Source organism: Marmota marmota, unplaced genomic scaffold, assembly GCF_001458135.2.
Source record: "Marmota marmota marmota unplaced genomic scaffold, marMar, whole genome shotgun sequence".
Taxonomy (NCBI): domain Eukaryota; kingdom Metazoa; phylum Chordata; class Mammalia; order Rodentia; family Sciuridae; genus Marmota; species Marmota marmota.
In genome coordinates, this window is record NW_026000294.1 from 4,339,121 (window position 1) to 4,362,089 (window position 22,969).

General features: G+C 38.6%; 1 protein-coding gene, 1 long non-coding RNA gene and 1 pseudogene across 2 annotated transcripts in view; 2 read left to right on the plus strand and 1 right to left on the minus strand.

Moving 5' to 3' along the window:
- Ophn1 (oligophrenin 1) overlaps positions 1-13,208 on the plus strand; it is a 350,877-nt gene extending 337,669 nt beyond the window's left edge. The window contains exons 21-22 of the mRNA XM_048797200.1: positions 3,380-3,703; positions 13,039-13,208. Of these exons, the coding sequence (XP_048653157.1) occupies positions 3,380-3,703; positions 13,039-13,208 (494 nt within the window). The remainder of the gene's footprint in view (positions 1-3,379; positions 3,704-13,038) is intronic.
- A 515-nt stretch (positions 13,209-13,723) lies between these two features.
- On the minus strand, positions 13,724-14,150 carry LOC107155656 (annotated as a pseudogene).
- Positions 14,151-16,231: 2,081 nt separating this feature from the next.
- LOC125614428 lies at positions 16,232-22,862 on the plus strand. Its single transcript, XR_007345015.1, has 2 exons — positions 16,232-18,835; positions 20,042-22,862. It is a non-coding gene; the product is annotated as an uncharacterized LOC125614428 (long non-coding RNA).
- Positions 22,863-22,969: the final 107 nt, after the last annotated feature.

Below are 22,969 nucleotides of genomic sequence, written 5' to 3' on the forward strand. Positions count from 1 at the left end.
CAAACTTTCAGTGACCTCTCTTCATTTTTAGCATAAATTTTGCATTTAATGCTGTGTTATATGATCCTTACTTATCTCTCTAACCTTCATTTCTGTGCTTCCTGCTCTCACTGTCCCCTTTGCTTTCTCTGGGCTAATCCCATTGGTCTTGCTGTTCCTTATAGATATCAAGCTTAACTAAGTTCCTTTGCATTTGCTGTTCTCTTTGCCCTAAGTATTCTTCCTCCAGAACTTCACAGGCCTTACTCCTTTATCCAGAGTTTGGCCAAATGTTATCTCCTTATAGAGACCTTCTCTGTGTATTCTAGTTAAATAATCTTTTCTCCTCATCCAATCACTGCCTATTTCTTTATACTACACTATTTTATTTATACACCTGCTACTATTTGTTGACACGTTTGTTTCCTGTCTTTCCTGTTAGAAAGTAACATCTATTTTATCACTAACCATTAGAATATATTACATGTATATATTGCAAGTATTCATGTAATAAGAATTAATGAATGGATATGTAAGGAATAATGAAGAGTAAGGGATTACCTAGCTTAATGATCACTTTCATACAGAAGTTAGAATGTTAATCAGGAGAAAGTGGAAGGGAACATTGAATGCCTACTCTGTCCTACCATAATTTCAGTTTTATGGTATAAATTTATTTATTTATCCATGATGTCCCCAAACAGAAACTCTATACCAGCAGAATTTTTTTTACACTGTATCTCTAGCACCAGCACAGTCCTTGGAACATAGTAAGCCCTCCATAACTGAGAATAATAAATGAATGAATTGGGTGTCAGTAGACCTAAGACTGAACTTCATCTTAACCACTATCCTACTGAGTGAAATGAGCTAGCCATTTTCTCTCTCTGGGTCTCAGTTTGCCCCTCTGTGTGGTGAGGGCTTTGTGCCAGAAAATCTCCAATGAGATCACCCAGTCTAGACATTTTTAAGAACTTTTTTAGACTGATATATAATTTAAATGGCATAAAATTCATTCCTCTAAATTGTACAGCTCGGTAATTTTATTACATTTTGTACAACCATCTCATTCCAGAACATTTTCATTACCATATTTTCCAATTTCCATTCCCCATAACCCTTGACTGTTAAAATCTACTTTCTGTCTCTACAGATTTGCCTGTCCTGAACATTTTATATTAATTGAATCATATACTTTGAAGACGTTTGTGGCTGACAAATCATTTCACTTATTATAATGTATTCAAAATTCATCCACATTGTGGCATGTATCATTTATTCATTCTTTTTTATTGTCAAATAATATTTCATTCATCATTTGATAGTTGAGTACTATTTACTTTTTTAGCTATTATAATGCTTCTATGAGCATCCATGTACAGGTTTTGTGTGAATGTCTTTCAATTAAGTATATACCTAGAATGAAAATTTTGGGGTCATATGGTTACTCTGTATTCAAACTTTTAAAGAACAGCCAAGCTATTTTCCAAGCAGATACACCATTTTACTTTCCTACTGGCAATTGTTGAGATTTCTAATTTTTCTGCATCTTCACCAACACCTGTCATATCCTGACTTTGATTCCAGCCATCCTAAGTGGATAAAAATCCATAATCTAAATTAATATTTAACATTTGTGTGTGAGATATTTATTTGGAGCTCTCTTTTGTAGGGCAAGCATTGGAAACTCAAAAGAGGGTTATTTTCCAAGTTAACAATAGCTGCTAAATGACAGAACGGCAATTTGTACCCATCTATCTTATCCTAAAGTACTATTACCTACTATAAAAAATGGTGTGTTTCATATGACTTGTCTGAATATTGTTCTAAGAAGGAAACAATCCTTCTGATTACCACCATTCTTTATCAGTAATATTTCATTTCCTTACCCCAAACACTATTTTTTAATAAATAATATTTCAGTGAATCCCTCCACAATCATTATGGGCTCCTTCATAACCCCATATCTAAGTCATAGCCATTAGACCTCTTTAATAGCTCTTGATTATCTTTGGTGATTTCATTCCAGCTTAGATACTTCTCATCAACTAACCCCCCCACACTTCCAGTCTCTCTGGTCCAATCTGATTTTCATAATGAACCCAGAGGTATGTTCTAAAAACACATATTTGAGAATGCTGCTTCTCTGTCACCCAAAAAGTAATTATCCCTTGTGGCCTAAAGATAAATATTCCTGAGGATGGCATCCATGATCTTTATGATATAGCTCCAATCCGTCTTAACAACCTCATGTTCTTTTACTCACAGATTCTCAAGTCAAACTAAACATTTTTAAAAATTTTTCTCAGATAAACCCTGATCTTTCACTCTTTCAAGTTATTATTTGTGTGAACAATCTTGTTTTATCTATGCCCCTACCCAATCCCCAACCAGACATCAGGTCATTTCATCTGTGTTTCAGTATGTATCTCTAAAAATAAGGACTCTTTTTTAAACTAAAACAACAATTATTATCAGCCTATCTAAAAGAAAATGATAATACCGCAAGATCAATTGTCTAGTCAGTATCCAAATTCTCCTATTGTCTCATATTTATTATTTTAAAAATGGAATCCATCTGTTGCAACAGACCAGTACAGCTCTCAGGAATCATTTTGCTGGCCAGAACTATGTTTTCTACCACTAAATTCTGATCTACATTTTCTATTGCTAAAGAAGATGACAGTTCCCTGGCAGCAGGTTCAGTCTGGGGGTTTATTGACAATTTCATGGAACTCTGTGGGTCACTTAAAATTAATTTTTTAAGTTTTGACTGTATTTATGTAGGTTAATTTTTCTAGGCAAGAGTACCTGGCTCTCATTATAGTTTTAGAAGCTCTAAGTAAGACTCAGAGTCACTGAAAAGCTTGCACTAATGTCAGAGGAAATTGTAGACCACAAAGGCTAGAGGAAGAACATAAAGTGGTTTTTTGAGGGTTTCTTTATGGGGGTGGAGAAAGAAGTTAAATTCTGCTATATTTATTAACTTGAAATTTGAGAAACATTAACAAATTACTTTTGAGAGAAATAGTTAAGAATTAACTCATGTCTTTATTTAGAAAGAATAGAATATGAAATTCATTGGGGACGCTAAGTCCCTTTTGAGTTCATTCCCCTTTGAATAAAACAGCCTAGTTTATTGTGGTTTGCTGAATTCTGGTGGTGAAAATCATACTCAGATCTTGAATTGAATTCCTTATTTAGATGGGACCTGTGACTCCTCATGAATTAGGAAAGGCAGAGCCTAATCTTGTGGGTTATAATTTATTTGTGCCACAGTGTATATAGCAGTTTTGAAAATGTGTACAACTTTTAAAAATTAGGAACATATGCATATATCAAAATGAAAGGGTTTTAGAGATTATCACTAATCCTTCCTCTTTGCACCAACTTTTCTCAGATGAAATCCAACATCAAACACCTAATGGTACTATCACTATCAACCTAGAACCCCCGAAGCTGCCACAACACCTCAAACTACCTATGCAGAGGAGTGGGGAAGCTGATCCCGGGAGAAAGTCTCCAAGCAGGCTTATTTCAGATGGCAAATTGGAGCCGTGCCCTGAGGTGGATGTGGGAAAGTTGGTGTCTAGGATACAGGATGGAGGGACCAAGACTACCCCAAAGGCCACCAATGGACCAATTCCAGGCCCTGGCCCCACAAAGACCCCTTCTTTCCACATAAAGAGACCAGCTCCCCGACCCCTGGCTCACCACAAGGAAGGTAAGTACTTGGGAATCCCAAGGGAATCAGAACTGAACCCATATACTTTTCACCTTGAGATCCTTCCAGGATTGGAAATATCATAAGTGGGAATGTGTTCCACTTTACTAAAACTCATTCTGGAATGGTGGTTGAGACCACAGAAACATTCACAATAATCACTAGAATGTAAGCTCTACGAGGGCAGGGACTTGAGGCCTGTTTTCTTTTCTTCTATATTCCAAGTACCTAGAACAATGTCTTGCTGGCACATAGTAGGTACTTGTTATTGTGGAATAAATGATGAATGATAATCATGTTATTTAAAGCGGTGTTTCTATTGCCATTTATTAAGTATCTTCTGTGTACCTAGCATTGTATTAAGTCCTAAGTTTTATTATCCTCATGACCCTTTGGTGAAGAAAGTATTATTCATGTTTCAGTTAGAAAACTGAAGATCCTAGAAATAAGTAACTTCCCAGAGAATCACATGGTAACTGGCAGAGCTGGGATCTAAATCTTAGCGCATCTTGCAGGTGCCAAAAATCTGTGTTCTTTCCATGAATGCAGAACCCTCATTTTGCCTTCTGATAAGAAACTTTGAATCTGTGAACCACTGTTTTCTCATTCTCATTTTCTCATTTGGGAGAAATAAGGACAAAGGGGTACAGCTTCTGTTTGTCTACACTTTTAAAATCATTACAAATTCTAGATGTAGTTGACTTCTACAATCTTTGTAAGCTATACACATGGGGACACATAGTGAGAGGAAGGCGCTGATCCAGAGGGAAGTTGAGAATATGATTTCTATGAAAATAGTATGGTATAATGAAAATATAGACTTTATTCTCAGAGGTTTGAATCCAAATTCTGGCTCTTTTACTTTGTATCTGGATGACCTTCTTAACATGTGCCTTATGTATTTGTATCCTCTCCTGTTCTAGAAAGGATTTAAGGCATTTCACAATATAGCCAAATATAAAAATGTAAAATAGTAAGAATAATGCATCTGGGAACTATTGGCTGTGTACTAATAGTGTACTTGGTCCCATCCCAGGTGCTGAGGACACAGAAATCAATTATACAAGGTCCCTGTCCTCTATAGGCTTAGAATAGAGCATGGCAAACTATGATATGTGGGCCAGATCAGACCCATTGCCTCTTTTTTTGTTTAATCTTTATTTGTTCTAATTAGTTACATATGACAACAGAATGCATTCTGACTCATTGTACATAAATGGAGTATAACTTCTTCTTCTGGTTATACATGATGTAGAGTTACACAGGTCATGTAACTATATACGTACATAGGGTAATAATGTCCAATTCATTCTACTATCTTTCTTACCCCCATTCCCCCTCCCCTCCCTTCACTCTCCTCTGCCTAATCCAAAGTACCTCTTTCTTATATGGCCCACAAGCTAAGAATGTTTTTGATATATTTAAATATTAAGAAAAGATACAATTTTTATGATGCATAAAAATTATCTGAAATTCAAATTTGTTTCTTTAACATAAATATACCCCTTCATTTACATAGTGTTTAGGGCTGCTTTCACACTATAACAAACTGAGAAGGAAAACAGAAACTTTATGGCCCTGCAAAGCCTAAAATGTTAACTGTGTGACCCTTTACAGAAAAAGGTTGCTGACCCTTGCCTGGGATTCTAGAGCACAGGCAAGAAAAATGAATTCTAGAGCAGGGGCATGGGAAGATAGGATAGGAGGGAAATAACAGGAAAGGAATCAGTACACAAAATGTTTGCCGTGAAACTTTACACACTTACTGGAATAGCGTCAGAGAGTTGGCTCCAAACTTTCTAAAGAAAACAAGAAGAAAGAAACCTCAACGGTTATATAATTCCAAGTTCTTAAGGGAAAAATAGCCCATTGTTCAGGTAAAACATAACTTTTCTGTTGTGGAGGCCAGGAAAATTTTTCTTCTGTGGACTGTGGCATATAACAACCTCACTGTGGGCCAATGGCATTGTCTCAGAGGACAATTTAGTGAATGCCTATTCTGTATGGGGGCCGGTACACATTTTATGAAGTAATTGACCCTGTGAATTTTCTAGCTGGATCCTCTGATGCATCCATGTGTTATTTAACCTCTTTGTACATTGGTTTCCATATCTGTAAAATGGGAGAAACAACTCACCCCACAGAATTATTGCTACGATAAAAAGGAATAAGAAAATATCTGGCATAACCAGCCTATAAAATATGATACTGATTCTCTTCCCCTGTCCCTCCCTTCCTAAGATTTGCCTCTTCTGGGAAGTAGAGCCGAAAAAAATAAATAAATAAAGGCCAGGACAAAAAAATAAAGGCCAGACTTCTATGTGGACATCTGCTTCAGTTTATAATTTATATATTGACCTTCATATCAATCTGCTAGAAAGTTGGATAACTCCACTTACACTCATTACAGTAAAATTTGTCTTGCCTGTCGCCAAACCTTGAGATCAGCCAGGTTCTATCAGCTCTTCAGAAGAAGTTATTTAGCCCTCCCTATTATTTCTACCCTTACAATCTTCTACTTCAGAGTTCAATCCCAGTGGCCTTCTCTTCTTCCCCTTCCTCCACAGTAGCATCCTCTGGGCTGCTGGTGGCAGCTGCTGTCATTTAATGGTGTCAGTTAATATAAGTGCTGATCTGACTTGTCTAGTATTAGTCAGACTATCTAAATCTAGGCTGCAGCATTTCCAGGCTTTGATTTCTGCCCTAAATCAGTTAGCCACAGGCTGAAATGATTCAGCTTTTTTTCAAAGGCCTCTAGCCTTGGCCACAGAATACAGAATTGAAGTGTCTTTGGCCTTGGTGGAAGATTAGCCACACCTCTGGGGTAGTTGCCTCTTTGAACCTTACCCAGGCCACCCCCTCACCACTGCCTCCCTTTCTCCCTCATGATTTTGGCTGCCATGCTGGTAGATTCACAGGTATCAGAATAGTTATCAATTAGGAAAACTCTGCAAATAGCCATGACCCTGAGCTATAGGTGGTGGCTGTTAACCCCTGTGGTAACAGAATCACAGGAAGAAGCTGTCAAGTCAGCTGACCCACTCTGAACCTCGAAGTTGTCACTCCATTTCAGCTCCATTCTCCAGGATGCTTTATTACTTTAGGGATCCAAATGTGCCACTACCCTGACACCCATCTTCACTTCTTGCAGTGATCCACCATTTAAGTGGACTTGATATTCTGCACATTTTTTTCCTCAATTAAAATGAATAAAATCATGGTGCCTGTTAAATTGCTTTCTTCCATGACAGTCAGCTTTACAATAAAATCAATATTGTTTGCTGGTGGAATTTTATCAAGGGCCCTTTTCTGTTCCAGACATAAGCTGGATATTTTTTCTTCTTCCATTTCATCTAATCATTGTGACAGGCCTGTGAGGCAGGTTTTACTGTTCCCATTGCACAGATGGAAAAACAGGCTCAGAGACATGAAACATCTTGCCCAGAGGAATTCAGATTGTAAAGTAGATATGGGGCTTGAACCCAGATCAGCTTGTTTATACCACATTTTAATTCAGCTGTTTAAGCTACCTTCTTTCTATTTTTTTTCCCTAAAAGACACTCATTTTGGGAGTGACTAAATTATAACATCTCTTTACCTTTCATTTGATGTTACTTCTTCTTACAATGTCTGGCTGTGCAAAAGGCATGTGTAGTTCCCACAGAGGAATTTAGGACTTTTCTTGGGAAATAAAGAGGCAGGAGGGCTATTTCCCATTTACTTACATGTATTTGCTCATTTATTCAGACAGTGCTAAGCAATGAGAGTGACCATATCTTGCCTTTTGATGGATTATAGTGAGTCTGGCATGTAAGCAGCCAGTCGCAGCCCAGTATGATCCAGTTTCAGTAGGGGCATGGGGCAAGGAGTTCTTCATTCTGCCTGAGGTATTGAGATAAAAGTGGAGAGCACACCACTCACTATAACCCTATAATTTAGGAACCCTTCTTAGCTCCTTTCCTTTGTCTTGCGAGAAAAGACTACATCAACTGAGGTCCTCCTTTGATTGCAGGAAGGATACTTCCCAGGTTTTGCTCAGTCATAGGGCCATCAATTCTCTACTGGGGTGACTAATAGTATAAATGGCATTTCCATCTGCTCTAAAAGTATTAGGAACAGACTTGCTCCTGTAGTAATGGGCGTTGCTGGCCATTATCCATATTTTCTTGTTTGGACTCATTATGCTTTAATAATCTATTGTTTGATTTTAAATCTCTGTCCTAACTGCAGTGTAACTCCAACTTGTTCTTCAAGGATAATTAATGGTTAAGGCTTTAGGGGAGCATGGAAAAGTGTCATAGGAAGAGATTCTTCTAGAAAACTGGGAGACTCTTCAAGTGGAAACAATCTTTCCCTACTGTCTCAGGTTAAGTGTAGATAGGTATAAGGAAAGTTGGAAGAAAGTTGCTTAAGATTGAAGACTGATCACCATCAGGTCCCCCAAAATCTGCAAATTATAAGAGTCTTTGGTTATCTTCATTTGACAGAGAATTAGAGAGGGAAACAAATGATTAGATTGGAGAAGGAGATCCAATTTAGAGTATTAGCCAAATTTTCAACCAAAGTTAAGAAAAAAAATTAAAACGAAAAACAGGTGGAAAGACTATAGGATCAAGAGGCTTAGTGGTCCTTAGTGGTCTTAGTGGCCAGGCTCCAGAGTGTTCCAGCTATGAGTTTGAATCTTGGATATTCCCCTTCCAATCTGTGGGACATTGAGCAGTTCATAACCTCTCTGAATCTTGGGTTTGTCCTTCTTATAATGAGGATAATAACTGTGTCCATTGGATTGCTATAATGATGAAGGGTGACAGGTGTGTGCCTGGCACATCATGAGTACTCAGAAACAGTAGCGGGGTTTTTTTTGCCCTTATTAGAGGTTTTACTAGCTGCAAAGTTTTCATTAGGTCAGCTTCACATCTAGGGAACTCTCCCTTAACCCATTCCTTGGGCACCTAAATTTGGCCCTCTAATGTGGATACTGAGTGATAGGGTTCACTCTTAGCTCATGTGAGTATGTCTTCTCTTCCCAACTCAGTTTTAAGAAGCCAGGGAACAATTGTGAGAATTCCTCATGAGAGCATAAGATGGGGCCTCAAAAAACTCCCGATATATTGAATACCTTTCATCTTGGGTTACAGAATAGACCTGAATCTTGTTTATATTATGTTTGTGTATGTTACATGTAGCCCAATGGGTTCCTAAAAAGGGAAAGCTTTCTTTGCTGTCCTTCTAGTAGACTGAAGTGCATTTTTTTTACTCAATAAATATTTGTTAAATATTCACCAGTTTTATGCAAAGCAAACTACTTGGGTCTCTGGGGAATACAGAGATGAATGCCACCTGTATCTTGCTCTCAGAATGCTCCAATTATAATAGGACAGATAGAGCCATGAAAACAAAGATCCAAACTACAGGATTCAAAGTACAAGATGATCAGTGCCTTAAGAGCCCGAGAAAGAACTTGGAGCATTTTAAACTTCTGAAGATACAAATTTGGGCATGAGGGAATAGGGTAAATAGCCTCTTAGAAAGACATAATTAATTGTAAGGAATATACATGGAACAATAAATACTACTGCTTGAATTGTAGGATATGTGAAGAAGAATGGTACAAAATTAGATCAGAAAGGAGAATTGAAGCCAAATGGAAGTGGGTCACAATTCAGGTTAAACATGTCAGTGTATATTCTGTGGACAGCAAGGAACCATGAAGTCTAAATCTTCTGAGAAAGAGAGGCAGAATACATTGGGGTTTCTAGAGTACTCCCAATGTAGCATGTAAAAGTCAGCAGGGAAGAGATAGAAGTCTAAAGACATATCATAGGCTGATTCATCTGGACAACAGTCCAACCCCGTGTTGTATTGTAGGGAAGTGATCTGCTGAAAATCATACAGCTTAGTTTTAGGACGAAGACTATATTACAGGTTTCTTGACTCCAAGTTATATGACTCTTCCCTCCCAGCCTCACCAGTTTGGCATTGTGCTTTAGCAGTGACTGAGACAAATTTGAGGAAAGAAAGAACAACATTGGGGTCTTTCAGCCAAGAAAACCCTTTGCTGTCACTTCAAAGTCATACTTGTAATGAATCATCGAGTTAAACCTGCAAATAAAGGGCAAAGGCAGACACAAGGTTCATGATGTTTGTTTCCTAAGGCCCTAGGTTGATGTCCATTTGGATATGACTGTGAGTTAGGAATGAATGGGGTTCATATTTAGGTGGTGTCATGTTGTTTACTCGTCAAGGGAAATGCGAGCCCTAGGATGGACATGGCTTCAGGTAGGAAATGTTTTCTGGCTCTGAGTGTGTGGCGCATCCTTCCTGCCCAATTCTCTTCCAGTAGGTAGTAGAAATGTGACAGTATTGTCTTCTCTGGTAATCTCTAAGCTACAGTGAAGAAGCAGTTGTGTGGCCTAGGGTTTCTCAACCCTGGCTGCACATCACACCATCTGGGGAGCATTGAAAATATACATGCCCAGATCCTACTCCAGTCAATTAAACTAGAACCTCTCAGGAGGATATCCAGGTATTATATAAATTTAAAGCTCTTCACAAATTCCTGATGTGTAGCCAGGGTTGATAACTACTGGTAGTTGGGACAACATGGGTTTCAGAAATCAAATGAAGCTGGTTTTATTGTTGATAAACTATGAGGTTACTACTTACCTTGGAATTTCTTTTCCTCATCTGTAGAATAGGGGCAATATTTTCTGTACAATTATGGCCATTGTTAAATGGGAAAAATAGGCATAAAGTGCTGAGTACAGTATCATAGTACCTACAACAGAACAGGTATTCAATAACAAGTTAGATAATTTATTTTACTGGTATCATTTTATTACCACTGTCATTTTTATCATTTATAATTTTATATTCCTAATAATAACAACAAAACTGCAGATACTGGGGAAATCACTCAATATAGAGACAAGAGATATAAGACAAGAGATGTAGGTTTCAGTCCTCACTCTATCAGTTATCTGACTATGTAGTTGTGGATGAATTAGTTTACCTTTCAGAACCTCAGTTGCCTTCTCTGTAAAATGCAGATAATAAGACCTATCTATTCTTCTTTACCAAGTTTATTGTAAACAAATATTTATCATGTGGAAGAGTGCTTTGAACAGGATGGTACTTTTTGGAAAAAAAAAAGGATTATTATCATTTTGATTATTTTTTCCTAATATAATTCTGTATTTTCAGCCTGGGATAAAGGGAATGGTGTGCCCAGAAATATAAGATGCAGACTAGATTGGGAGAAAGAATTTATGTATGCCCATGTATAATTTTTTGGTAATTCTTTCAACAGAACATAAATCACACTATATTATCATTATCTCTGTGAATACCTGTCTCACCAGAATGCCTAGGTGGATGGATTCTTTTAAAAAAAATAACAATATCTAAGCACTTCAGGAACATTTACATAAATGGAAATTATATTTGTGTGCTGTGTCCAGAGGGGTGAGATTTGCACTATATCTTTAGGGATGATTATAATGTAGGTGAGACATGAGATCAGGACACATAATAGTGAAAAAAAGCAGGAAAAAGTATATCAGTTACCCTGTGTGCTAGACACTACCTATAGGGCATACAGACTGTGTGTGTGTGTGTGTGTGTGTGTGTGTATAAAACTAAATTGGAAGCAGGCGCTGTGGCGCATGCCTGTAATCCCGGTGTGAGGGGTGGAGCCAAGGCAGGAGGATCTCGAATTGAAAGCCAGCCTCAACAACTTGGGGAGACCCTAAGTAACTTATTGATACCCTGTCTCTAAATCAAAAAATAAAAAGGGCTGGAGATAGGGCCTCTGGGTTCAATCCCTGGTACAAAGAAAAAATAAATTAAATAATTTACTTCTTAAAATCACCTTGAAAGCAGGGTTAATTATATTCATTTCCCAGATGAGGCAATGATAGTCAAAGAGGTGAAGTGATTGTCCATGGTCCCACAGTTAGGAAGTAGCATAACAGAACAAAGCCCCAAAGCCAGGTCTGCTCAATTCCAAACTCTTTGTTCTTTCTATTATAACATATTATCTTACCTTTAAGTAAGAGTCAAGGGCTTTCTCAGATAAGGTGGTGAGACCAGTTTGATTTTAGTTGAGCTGGTGATTAAAGTTAAAGTTCAGGGTTTGTCCTTGGGACAGTGATTTGAAACTAGGCTTATGGAGGACTCTGAATTTACATTAAGGGTTTTGAAATTTATCCTGTGAATTTTTGAGCTTTTTGAAAGGTGTTAAATAGAGAGGAAACAGTATAAATAAAGTAAACCTTACAACAGTAGCATATGAATTCAATTTAGTGTTTTATATTTACCTTGAACATTTTAGTAGAAAAAACTGAATATCAGTATCTACTCACAAAAATTAATCAAATAAGAAGATCTACTAACACCCTTGCATAATTGCGTGTCTACTTCAATATTGTCTGCATCAAGCCATGAGCACTTTTTGTGGACATTTTTTTGTCACTTGATATTATTTTACAAGCATGTTTTTGTTTTGAGCTTGTCCAAATCCTTGTCAGTTTATGTATAATATGTTTGGTTAAATGCTTGTAAGAATCAAATTGTTTGCTTAGCTTTTGGGGTTGGCTCTGACTTTTTTTCTGTTAAGATACATGTGTTTGTGCCAATTGTTTTTTCTTTTTGTCTTGGATTAATTCTTTTGGGCCTGTCTCTCAAAGTGGAATTACTGGATCAATGAGTCCAAACTATCTCATATGTATAATGTTGTAGTTATCCACATTGTTCTAGAATGCTTAATGAGTATTTAGACAAAATAAAACTAGTTACAGTGGCACCAGCAATGTGTTATGCTCTCATTTCATGATAATCCTGTCAGAACCATTTTGTAAGAAAGTATTTATATTTAATATGTACTGACCAACCTGGAAGCTAGAGAAATTGAGGTAAGAAGTGACTTAGGAGAGTATTATAATAATCAAAACCTAAGTGGAAAGGACCTGAATATCTGTGATGATGAATTTGTCAAATTGAAATTCACTATCAAACATTGTTAAACATATTAATACCTAATTTAATTGTCTCAATACCTCTGTAAGATAATGTAGTCTTAATCTTGATTATATGGTTGAGAAAAAAGAGACTTAGGAAGTTATATGACAAAACCAAGGTTTACTAAGTTATGGATCTGGGGTTCAAACATAGACTTTCTGAAGGGACAGCTGGCAGAAAAGGACAGAGATTTTGGTGGTGAAGAAGAAATGGAGGCCAAGGAAAATGGCTTCGTAACTTGATTATTGGGTTCCTGTTCCTGAGTTGTATTCCATTTGGCTAATTATTCAAGTCTCTGGTATTGTTCTTTCTCCTAGGAGATACTGACAGTGTCAGCAAAGTGCGGCCTCCAGGAGAAAAGCCAACGATCATCCGTCCCCCAGTGAGACCCCCAGACCCTCCCAGCCGGGCAGCTACTCCCCAAAAGCCAGAACCAAAGCCAGATATTGTAGCTGGCAATGCAGGGGAAATCCCATCATCTGTGTAAGTAGGGTTGTTCCTCAGTTTGACCTAGTGCCTATCTTAGGTGACCAGGAATGCTTTCAGGATCAACATATGGAATGTATATAATGCACAACTGTGGGGCATCATTCACTTTGTAGTCTGGGGGAATATAGGCCAGCCCTGTTTGAAGTATTCCATTCAGCACGCAAAGCTGAGATTTTCCTACAGATGAAGACTTTGATTCTTAGTATCTATCAGAAGACTCATTTTTCTTAGCTGCCCTGATCTATGTAGGGTGATAAAATCACTTTCTGATTTTAACACACATGGCTTTGGAACTTACTTTCTTTCTTTTTTTTTGGGCAATTTATGTATATCCTTTGTGTATTTTAGCTTTAAAACAAATTTTGCACAATATGTCAGTGTATTTCTGAGAAGTTGAACAGTTATTAAAAAGAGCTATTATCATCTGACTACTGGAAAAATAAAACAACAAAAAAACTGAATTACAATAATCCATCTCAGCAAACTTTTCCAATTCAAATTAGAAGGGCTCCAATTTATAAATCTCTTTTGAAAGGACAATATTAATGCAATGTACATAAGAACATCTTATTAATATAATAAAAATAAACCACAATTTTGTTATAAATTAACCCATTTATTATAACCTAGGGATGTCTCAAATGGTAGAACTTCTACTGGTCTTTCAATTCCTTCAGCCTTCTGATTGCAGACTTGACTGTGATGGCAGGAGTGGTGTCGTATGTCGTAGGTCCAGGCACCACCAGCCTCTGATTTCATGCAGGAACCACAGTACCAGATCCCCACAGCCCGTCTCTTTATCTTGTTTTTGCCACAGAAGGAGCAAGTGTACTTGGCATGCTGGCTAATTTTAATTTTCTTCACCATTTTCAAGAAGGAGGCACCATAGCAGGTCCCATATTGAACCAATGATTCCGACCTTCTTAGTGTGTTCAGCCATATTGCTGTGACTTAGGCTCCAGCCCAGAAAATGGAACTTACTTTCTTATTTTCTTGTTATTGCTACTGGCTTTAAAAGTAATTTAATGAACACATTAAAAAAAAAACTTTCAAAGTCCTCCAAAATGACTCAGGTTCTCCAGAGAGCCTCTTACAGGGTAGGAGCTGAGCTGACATCCAGCAGGCTTTCATGAAGCTGGGCTGTAAGCCACGGAACCAGGGAAGGAGCAGCCAGGATGGGACCACAGCAGCACTCAGGGACTAGCCTGGCTGGTCTTCAGCCAGTGACTGGGACTTCTTTCAGCAATACTACCTCCTGACCTTCCTTTTTCTTGTATCTCTTGCTTTCCATAATTGTAAAATTGGGGAAAGAAGAGCAAAACCTCCACTGTTCCAGATAATTAGCTACATATATTTACTAAATGCCAAAAATTATACTTTGAAACCCAAGACTAATTTCACATATTTAATTTCACATATTTTCTCCAAGAAAAGCTGAAATGGGCAACAAAGTTAGACCATTTTGGACCCACAGGGAGCAAATGGGTTCATCTGTGGTCTTTCAGGTGCCTCTGGGCTCAGAGCCATTATACATAACTTTTTTTTTTTCTTTTTTTGTATCTTCTTTTTTTTTTTTTTTTTTTAANAAGGAAGGAAGGAAGGGAGGGAGGGAGGGAGGGAGGAAGGGAGGAAGGGGGGAGGAAGGAAAGAGAGAAATGAAGAAAATTAAAAAAAAAAAAAACAAAAAACAGATCTCTAGTCTGTACTCCTAGAAATTCTGCTTTAGCAGGTCTAGAATAGAAGCCAGGAATCTTTGATTTTTTTCCCTCCAGTTTTTGCAGGTGATTTAGATATGCACTAAGTTTGAGAACCATTATCTGAGGCTACTATTTATCTTTGAAATGGGAGCCATGTTTATTCTAAGGCTATTTAAGGTAGAGTACTACACATGTTCCTATCAGTTGCCCTTTGAGAATTTAACAGGGTCTAGATAAGTAAAACAAACAAACAAAAAGAAGATCTACATTGGGTATGAGCTTCTGCAGTATAGTCTGGTGTGTATGCATGAGTGTGTGTGTATGCATGCACATATTTGTGAGAGAGAAAGAAAGTGGAAGGAAGAGACATCTTATATGAGAGACATAGGGAAAGAAAAACAGATAAACAGGGACAGGGACATAAAGAAAGAAACACAGAGGAAATACAAAGAGTAACAGAAAGAGAATGAGAGACACTAAGTGAGAAAAAGCATGAGAGACAGACAAAAACAGAGACACAAGTGAGAGAAAGAGATGAAAATACAAAGTTGCAGGAAAGAGAGTGTTCTATAGAGAAAGAGAACAAAAGAAGGTAAGAGCAAGAACCCATGGGATGTTCATAATGCATTTATTAAAAAATGATTTGGTTTCTCTTCTGTCCCTTTTGTCTCTTACCTTCCTGTTTTCCGGGAAGCTGTTTCAAAGAACCGGGTCCTGGAAGCCACCCTGCAAACAGAAGTCAATTAAGTCCCATAAGTTGTTCTGGAATACATGTGAAAACCAATGACCAATGAAAAGGACAAAAGACTGAACTAGATAGGCAGCCAATGCGAGGCCTTGCCTTTGCCAGCAATGGGCCTGGGTCTCAGGAGAAACCCAAATATCATGTGTAATGGCCAAGCTGAGTGTAGTAGTATATGCCTGTTATCCAAGCAACTAGGGAGGCTGAGGCAAGAGGATAACAGTTCAAAGCCAACCTCAGCATCTCAGAGCGTCACTAAGCAACTCAGTGAGACTGTGTCTCTAAATAAAATACAAAAAGGGCTGCGAATGTCACCCAGTGGTTAAGTGCCCCTGGGTTCAATCCCTGGGCATTTGGGGCCCTTTGGACTAGAACCTGGAGAAATGATTGCTTAGCTTTTAAGGTATTTTCTGTGAGTTGTTTTATGTTGTTATTGAGAGAGTTTTAAATTGTACTCCCTAAAATGTAATGGAAGCGTTGTTACTCTTCTAGGTGGTAAGTCAAAAGCAAAATAATTCACCTTTTCCAGCAATTCAGCTTGGGATAGGTTAGACATCCTCTAGTCAAAACTGTAGATCTAGACTTACCAAGACCTGGTTCTGCATAAGAAACCCTAGTACTGTGAGCCACAGGAAGCTATAGACTGGGCCAAATTCTCTTTAGACATGATTTTCCATTTGTTCTACCATAACAGATGAAAGTTAGGTCAAGGCCCCAGATTTCTTTTACAAATAGCATGAAGATGAAAGGTTTTACCATGGAGGTTTTCAAAAAGGCTTGCCTTGAGAATGAAAAAAGAATGAAAAGAAATAAGAGATAAAGAAGCGAGAAAGAATGGGCATGCCTAATATTCTTAATGATGTACCCCTCCAGCAAGAGAATTTCCTGGTCAACCGCCCCACCCAGGGAAAGCCTTTTAAGAAATAAATACCAAAGAACTTGAACAATGTAATCTGGAATGAACAGAATACAATGGGAATGTCTAAATGAAAAACTTTTTTAGAAGTGATGATTATCTAAGCTGGAGCTTGAAGGATAAGTAAAAATGTACAGAAAAATGTTATGGGATTGAACTGCATCTCTAGATGGGAACCAAGGCTTTGAGAAGGGAATATGTGAGAGGCATGAACAAAATTCAATAGAATTTTCAGGGCAGGCAGACTTTCAATAGGGAAGCAATAGACAAACTAGTGTTGAGTGTGTACAAGTCTGATAACATTGCCAGTTGGGTGGGCTTTGTCAGCCAGTACTCAGGGAAGCCTTAGAGCAACTATAACTCAAGTGGGCTGTGACCAAATCAGGCCCTTCAGGACACTCTATCTATCCTATATTCACCCTTCAAGAACCTAGACTTAATTTTGGTCTTTATCCCCAGATTCTATCTTGGAAGGAGTATAAATAAGAACAATGTGGATACCTGCTCTCCAGTATGTCATGAGCCCCCATATCCCACCGGTTCCTCCCACTCAGTATCCAAATAGGGAAGCATCCATTCTGTCTAGACCCCCAGCTCATAACCACCACTTGCATTACTAAATACAAATGCCAGCCTCTGAGCAAGATCCTTGGACTAGTCACACAGTCAATCCTATCGATGGTCACTGTGGCCAAACTCTTCCCTCATCTGTAATGAAACAAATAAACTATTTAACCATTTCCTTGCCCCCTTTTGCTTCCCATTTGCATAACTAACTGTATCCTGCTATTTGAATGACACTCTCCCTCATTCCTTTCCATTCTATAGCAATTTTAGAAAAATAACTGAAAAGAAAATGAGTAGAGGGTCATCAAGAAGAGAAGTGAGGGGCTAGGGTGTAACTCAGTGGTAGAGTGTCTACCTAGCATCCTCAAGGCCCTGGGTTCAAAAAAAGAAGAAGAGGAAGTGAAGACTGCAAGGGAGGACATTATATGGAGGCAGACCATCTTTATATAATACAGGTTCAAGAGAGATTATTGTTTCACTTTGGAGAGAATGTGGGAGTAAAAAGAGGAGCTATAGGTGACATTGGAAACATGACTTGGGGCTAGATCATGAAGGTCTTGTATGACATATTAAGGTGTTTAGTCTTTACACTGTAGTCCATTGGAGGAGGGTCATGGAAGATACTTAAGCATGGCAATTCATATTCTGAGCTGAGTTGTGAGAAGATCACCATAATGATAATGGGGAAGATAGATAATAGTATAGAGACTGGAGGGTGGGAGACCCATTAGGAGACTAATCATCTTGGCAGGATTTGATGAAAGTCCTAGCCTATGGCATTACCTATTGCAATGGAATAGAAGGGACAGACTTGTGGCAGGCTCAGTAAGACACTGCTGACTTTTCAAATGTGGGATGTTGCAGAACACCTGAGAGGGAATAGTCAAACTTGAGTAATTAAGTAGATGATTCAAGAATCATCAAGGAGTAGATTTTTTGAGAAAGATTTTGTGCTCAATTATAGATGGTTATTTTGAAGACACTCAGGGGAAATCCTGGTACAGATATCCACTGGGTAACTGCAGCCTTAGGCTAATAGTTGTGTCAGGGCATAGATACATGGAGGAATAGAACTATTGAGAACTGACACCATATAGCTTCAGTATGGATCATCCACATATACTACAATATGAATAGTAGCACTTTGAGGAAAGTGTCCCAAAAGTTGGTAGTAATTGAAACCATGAATGGGAATGAGATCATTCAGGCAATAGTTATAAACAGTTTCGAGAAAAACAGAAGGGGACCAGCTGTTGTGTGGGATGCTCTGCTCACATTATAGGGGAATTGGTTCTATCGGATTTTTTATAATTCCCAGTTGTCCCCAAGCAATGATAATTTGGGATTGATCTGAACACATTAAGAGTCTGGGCAAGGTTGGTTTGGTCTTCAAGATAAAAGATGATACATTTTTACATTTTTACATGCCCTGACACAGATACACAAAGGATTGTTCTGCTACCTGAATAATGTCTTTGTGTCAGGAGACTGTGCTCTCTTAACATTCCAGAGAAGCTTTAAGATATCCGGGCAGAATCATTTCCCCATTTTTCAGATGACCTGTTTGGCCTTGGTCTGGAAGTATCCCTCATCTCCTTGCTTTGCCTATGTCATCCTGATTTCTAGAGTCTTAGTGAATTTTATTTCTTCTTTGCTCACAGTTCTCAAGGCAGACTTCCTGGAGATGAGAGTTGAGGCCACAGGTATGTTGTCTCCACCCTGACTACAGAACCTTTACAAAGATCCTGATTACGGAGTCTTTAAGGGCTAATACACCAGATTTAGAAGATGGGGAATCACTTTCATGCGTCAGTTCATTATCCTAAATTGCATGACCCTTGAACTTAGTGCTTTTTAATTCAGAGGTTTTGTGTGATTTTAAATTACTTTCTCCTTTCCTTTCTTTCTCTTCCAGTCAGATGGTAGTATAGTTGTACAGGTTGCCTTTGAATTAAATTCATTATGAGTCCTAGCTGTAACATTTGGGGCAAGTACATTTCCTTTTCAGAGTCTCAGTTTCCCAGTCTATAAAATGAGAAGTTGGAACCTTATAACTTTCACATCCTTTGGGTCAAGAAGGAAACAAATAACCTCCTTTGGGTATTGTTGAAGGTGCCAAGAGGCTACCTTAGTATCTGTACAGGGACTTCATTTCTTCAGACCAAATTACTATTTCAGTCATACCTACCAGAACTTTTATCCTTAGTCTTTTGTGTTTGTCTAGCACAAAACACTTTCATATCCATTATCTCATTCAATCCAAACCAGATGCCAGAAGTAGGTAGGATAATATGTGTTCTGACTCAACAAATAAAGGAACTGAAGTTCAGAGGAGATAAGTGACTTACTAAGGTCAAAAGCATCTTGGAGGTCAGGAAATGCTTTTCTCTACCTAGGAGTTCTAGTTGCTTAACTATCAGATTTCTGGCCTGACATGAACCAATATACACATAAATGATATCCAAGTATCTGGAGCTTAGCTTGTCATATGCTCCTTAGCCTTCCTTGTCTTCCTATCACTACCAGTCCTCAGAGGTCCATAGGTTGATAAGCTTCTCGTTATCAGCCAACATAAAGGTGACGCCCCAGTAAAAGGAAGTTTGAAGATACTGCAGGCCATACAGGTGGGGGTAATCTCAGAAGTTCTAGTATCAGACTTTTGCTTTCCCAGGTACACCTTTGGGAAATTAAAGTTGGAAGGCACAAAGTCTCTAGACCTGATTACTATTCCACTGTAGGTCTGTTCTGTGGGATCTGAGCCCTAATGGCCTTTTCCCAGCCAGCCTCTGTTTCTCAGAAGATTAGCTACCAGTCATAGGCTTTGCTACTTACCTAGCAGGCTCCACTGCCCAGTGGCTGTTAAGTGTGTAACAAGTCCTAGATAATTCCTTTTCTTCTTTTTCTTTCAGGTTTTAAAATCCTTGGCCTCAGGGATCCTTTCCAGGTCCTGAAAGGGTCTACTTCAAAGCCTTGTGTCCTGAGACATTTTGTGCTGAAGAGCAGCTCCTTCTTGGCCCTGCACCTTCAGGCTCATGGGAAGCCAAAAATAAGGGGCACATGTCCTAGACACATGTTTATTTCTCCTTTGTATTCTGTCTTCATCCCCTCAGAAGGTCTGTATTAAGCTCCTGTAACACTGTGAATGTCTGGATTCCCTCAAGCCCCAGACTCTGCCAAAATCAAGATATCCACTGACCTGAGTCGAAGAAGGGAGCCTAGTTTTCAACTCTTCTCTGAACTTCCTGCTTCCTCAAAAGGCTGTTGAACTCTCAAGATTTGGGGCTAAAGACTGGTCTTAGGAGTCTTGCTCTGAACTAAAGGCAACTTGATTTGGGGTCATTGCTTAGGGTTGAAGGGGAGTAGGAATGTTTGCTGAATATTGGAGAATGTTAACATGTCTCTTACTGAGGATATGGGCACTGGTGCCAGGTTGGTGCTCTGGCATTGCAATATGTTGCTAAGAGCCTGTCTGCTGTGGGACCAGACAGCATGGGTTATGTCCTTCACAGTGCTCACACCCTGCATGGACTTAGGAAGGGGGCCTTCCTGCTCTTGCCTACAGCCACTTAGGACAAATCTGCAAAGCATGTTTTGCATGTCAAAGCCTAGGTCTATTTGGATTATCCTTCCTGTTTTCACCTGAAAGCTTCCTTTCCAAGCAAACAAGAAAAAGTGAAAAACAAACAAAACTTCCAAACTGAAAATATTTCTTTAAAAAAGGCATATTGTGTTTGTCATATTGGAGCTCCATTCTTGAGTCAAATGTTAGGAAAAATTGTTAAGATGGAGGGAAGCCAAGTAGTTATTGCTGTTGCTTCATGTTTGCCTTCTGCTGATAAGCTATTTTATCTCCTGAAAAGCAATTTTTTATCGAGTGTCCATGGATTCAGGAACTCCATGATGTCCCTGAGATGTTATGCATGATTCCATGACAATTTGCCTTTTCTGGGCAGATAGTCCATAATATTTTACTGAATTTCAAATGGGCCTATGACCCAAAAAAACATTAAGAACCACACCTCATGAGATAAAAGACTCATTTTACAGTCCATAAAGCATTTGATTAGAAGAGGTTCTCAAAAGCATTTAGTCTAACAGCCTAGTTTACTGGCAGAGCAAGTTAGTGACCACAGCAGAACAGCAGAACAAGACCCCAGGTCCCTGAGCTGGTATGTGGAGTTCTTTCTATTACCCCACACTTTTCTAGCCAGGGGCCTTAGGGTTGGTGGCTTTAACAACCATCAGTTTGGGGGGTTGGCTTTTTACCTTTTTTATTGACCTCACATTTGCCACCAAGGGGAAAACTTCAAAAAACAATCCCCTGATCCCCTTCATTGATCATCTCAATCACTGGAAGGGAATTAAATCAATGTAGTGGGTCAGAAAGCTAAGAAATAGATATTTCCGAATCCTGTTTGTTGAAAGAAAGCTTCTGAAAGAGTTTCAGTGTTCCCAGGCAGATGCTGTGGCCATAGCCTGTCTTTAAGGTCCATGTGACTATAACAAGGCCCAGTATGGGAGGAAGGGCTTTCCTGCTTGTACTCTTCTAACATGAGCCCACTAGTACACTGATTGTAGTACTTAGAGAGAAGCATAGATATGGAGAGAGAAAAAAAAAAAAAAACAATCCCAACCAACTCTGAGATGTCTTTGGGATGGTGTTACTAAATGGCAAAAGTCATTTTTAAGACTGAACTCCAAGCATGGTTTATTGGTGAGTAAGGAACATGTAAGCTAAATATATTAAGATCTTTGGTCAAAGTTATTGAGTAGAATCTTGATGCCATTCTAAATCAAACATGCTCAGGTGGCCATATTGAGCTCTTTCCACCCTACCCAGTTTTGAAGGCCACATTGCTAAGGAACCAGGAGCAAGAAAGTTATCATTTCACCCGCTGCTTAGCCACAAAGAAAATCTCTGAGACTTGCTGGTCTCTTATTGAGCCCTGGTCTCAGAGACCTGGGCTCTTGCTGTGTCCTGTTACATGATTGACTAAAACAGGCAGGTGTGCAGAATTTGGTCATGGAACCAGTGGCCAATGGAACCTCAGAACCAGGGAGAATGGTAGAGAGATGGTTTGACTCTAGTTTTCTTGGGTAGAAAATACCACAACCACCACTGTGAAATTGGGAGATTATTGAGAAGCAGAGAAATGTATGGCAATCCCAGTGGAAGAAATATCCAGAAACTTGGTAGTGAGATTGCTGTGTTGCCTGGGACACAGATCTAGATCCTAACATGAAGGACAGGTACCATCAGTCTTATTGGAGGAATAATGGCTGAAGTTGTTTTGGCCTTGTTCTAAGCTATCCCCAAAGAATGAACCTCATTGCTCCCCCTGGTACTCTGATTTAAAGAGCATAAGACTCTGGCGAGGCATGCTATCATGGAATGAGATTGGCTTGGCCTATGCTTGATGGTCTTTTAGAAGAGGCAATGGGATAAAGGAAATAATCATAAAGTGGCAGCTATAGGAAATAATCAGCGTACCTTAGCCAGTAGGTTAGAGAAACTGGCAATGGATGAGCTGTAAGTCTTGAACTGGCAGTGATAACAAAGGAGCTAACAGTTATTAAACACCTACTAAGTACTAGGTGCTTCATGTATATTATCTCATTTCATCCTTAAAACAGTCATGCAAGTATTCATCTCATTTTAAAGATAAAGGAAGTATAGCCCAGTGGGCTGAAGTAAACAGCTCAAGGGCATATAGATTATAGTAAATAACAGATACTGTGATTTGAATCCAGGCCTCTCTGACTCTACCCCATGATATATATATATGTGTGTATATATATATATATATATATATATATATATATATATTTTTTTTTTT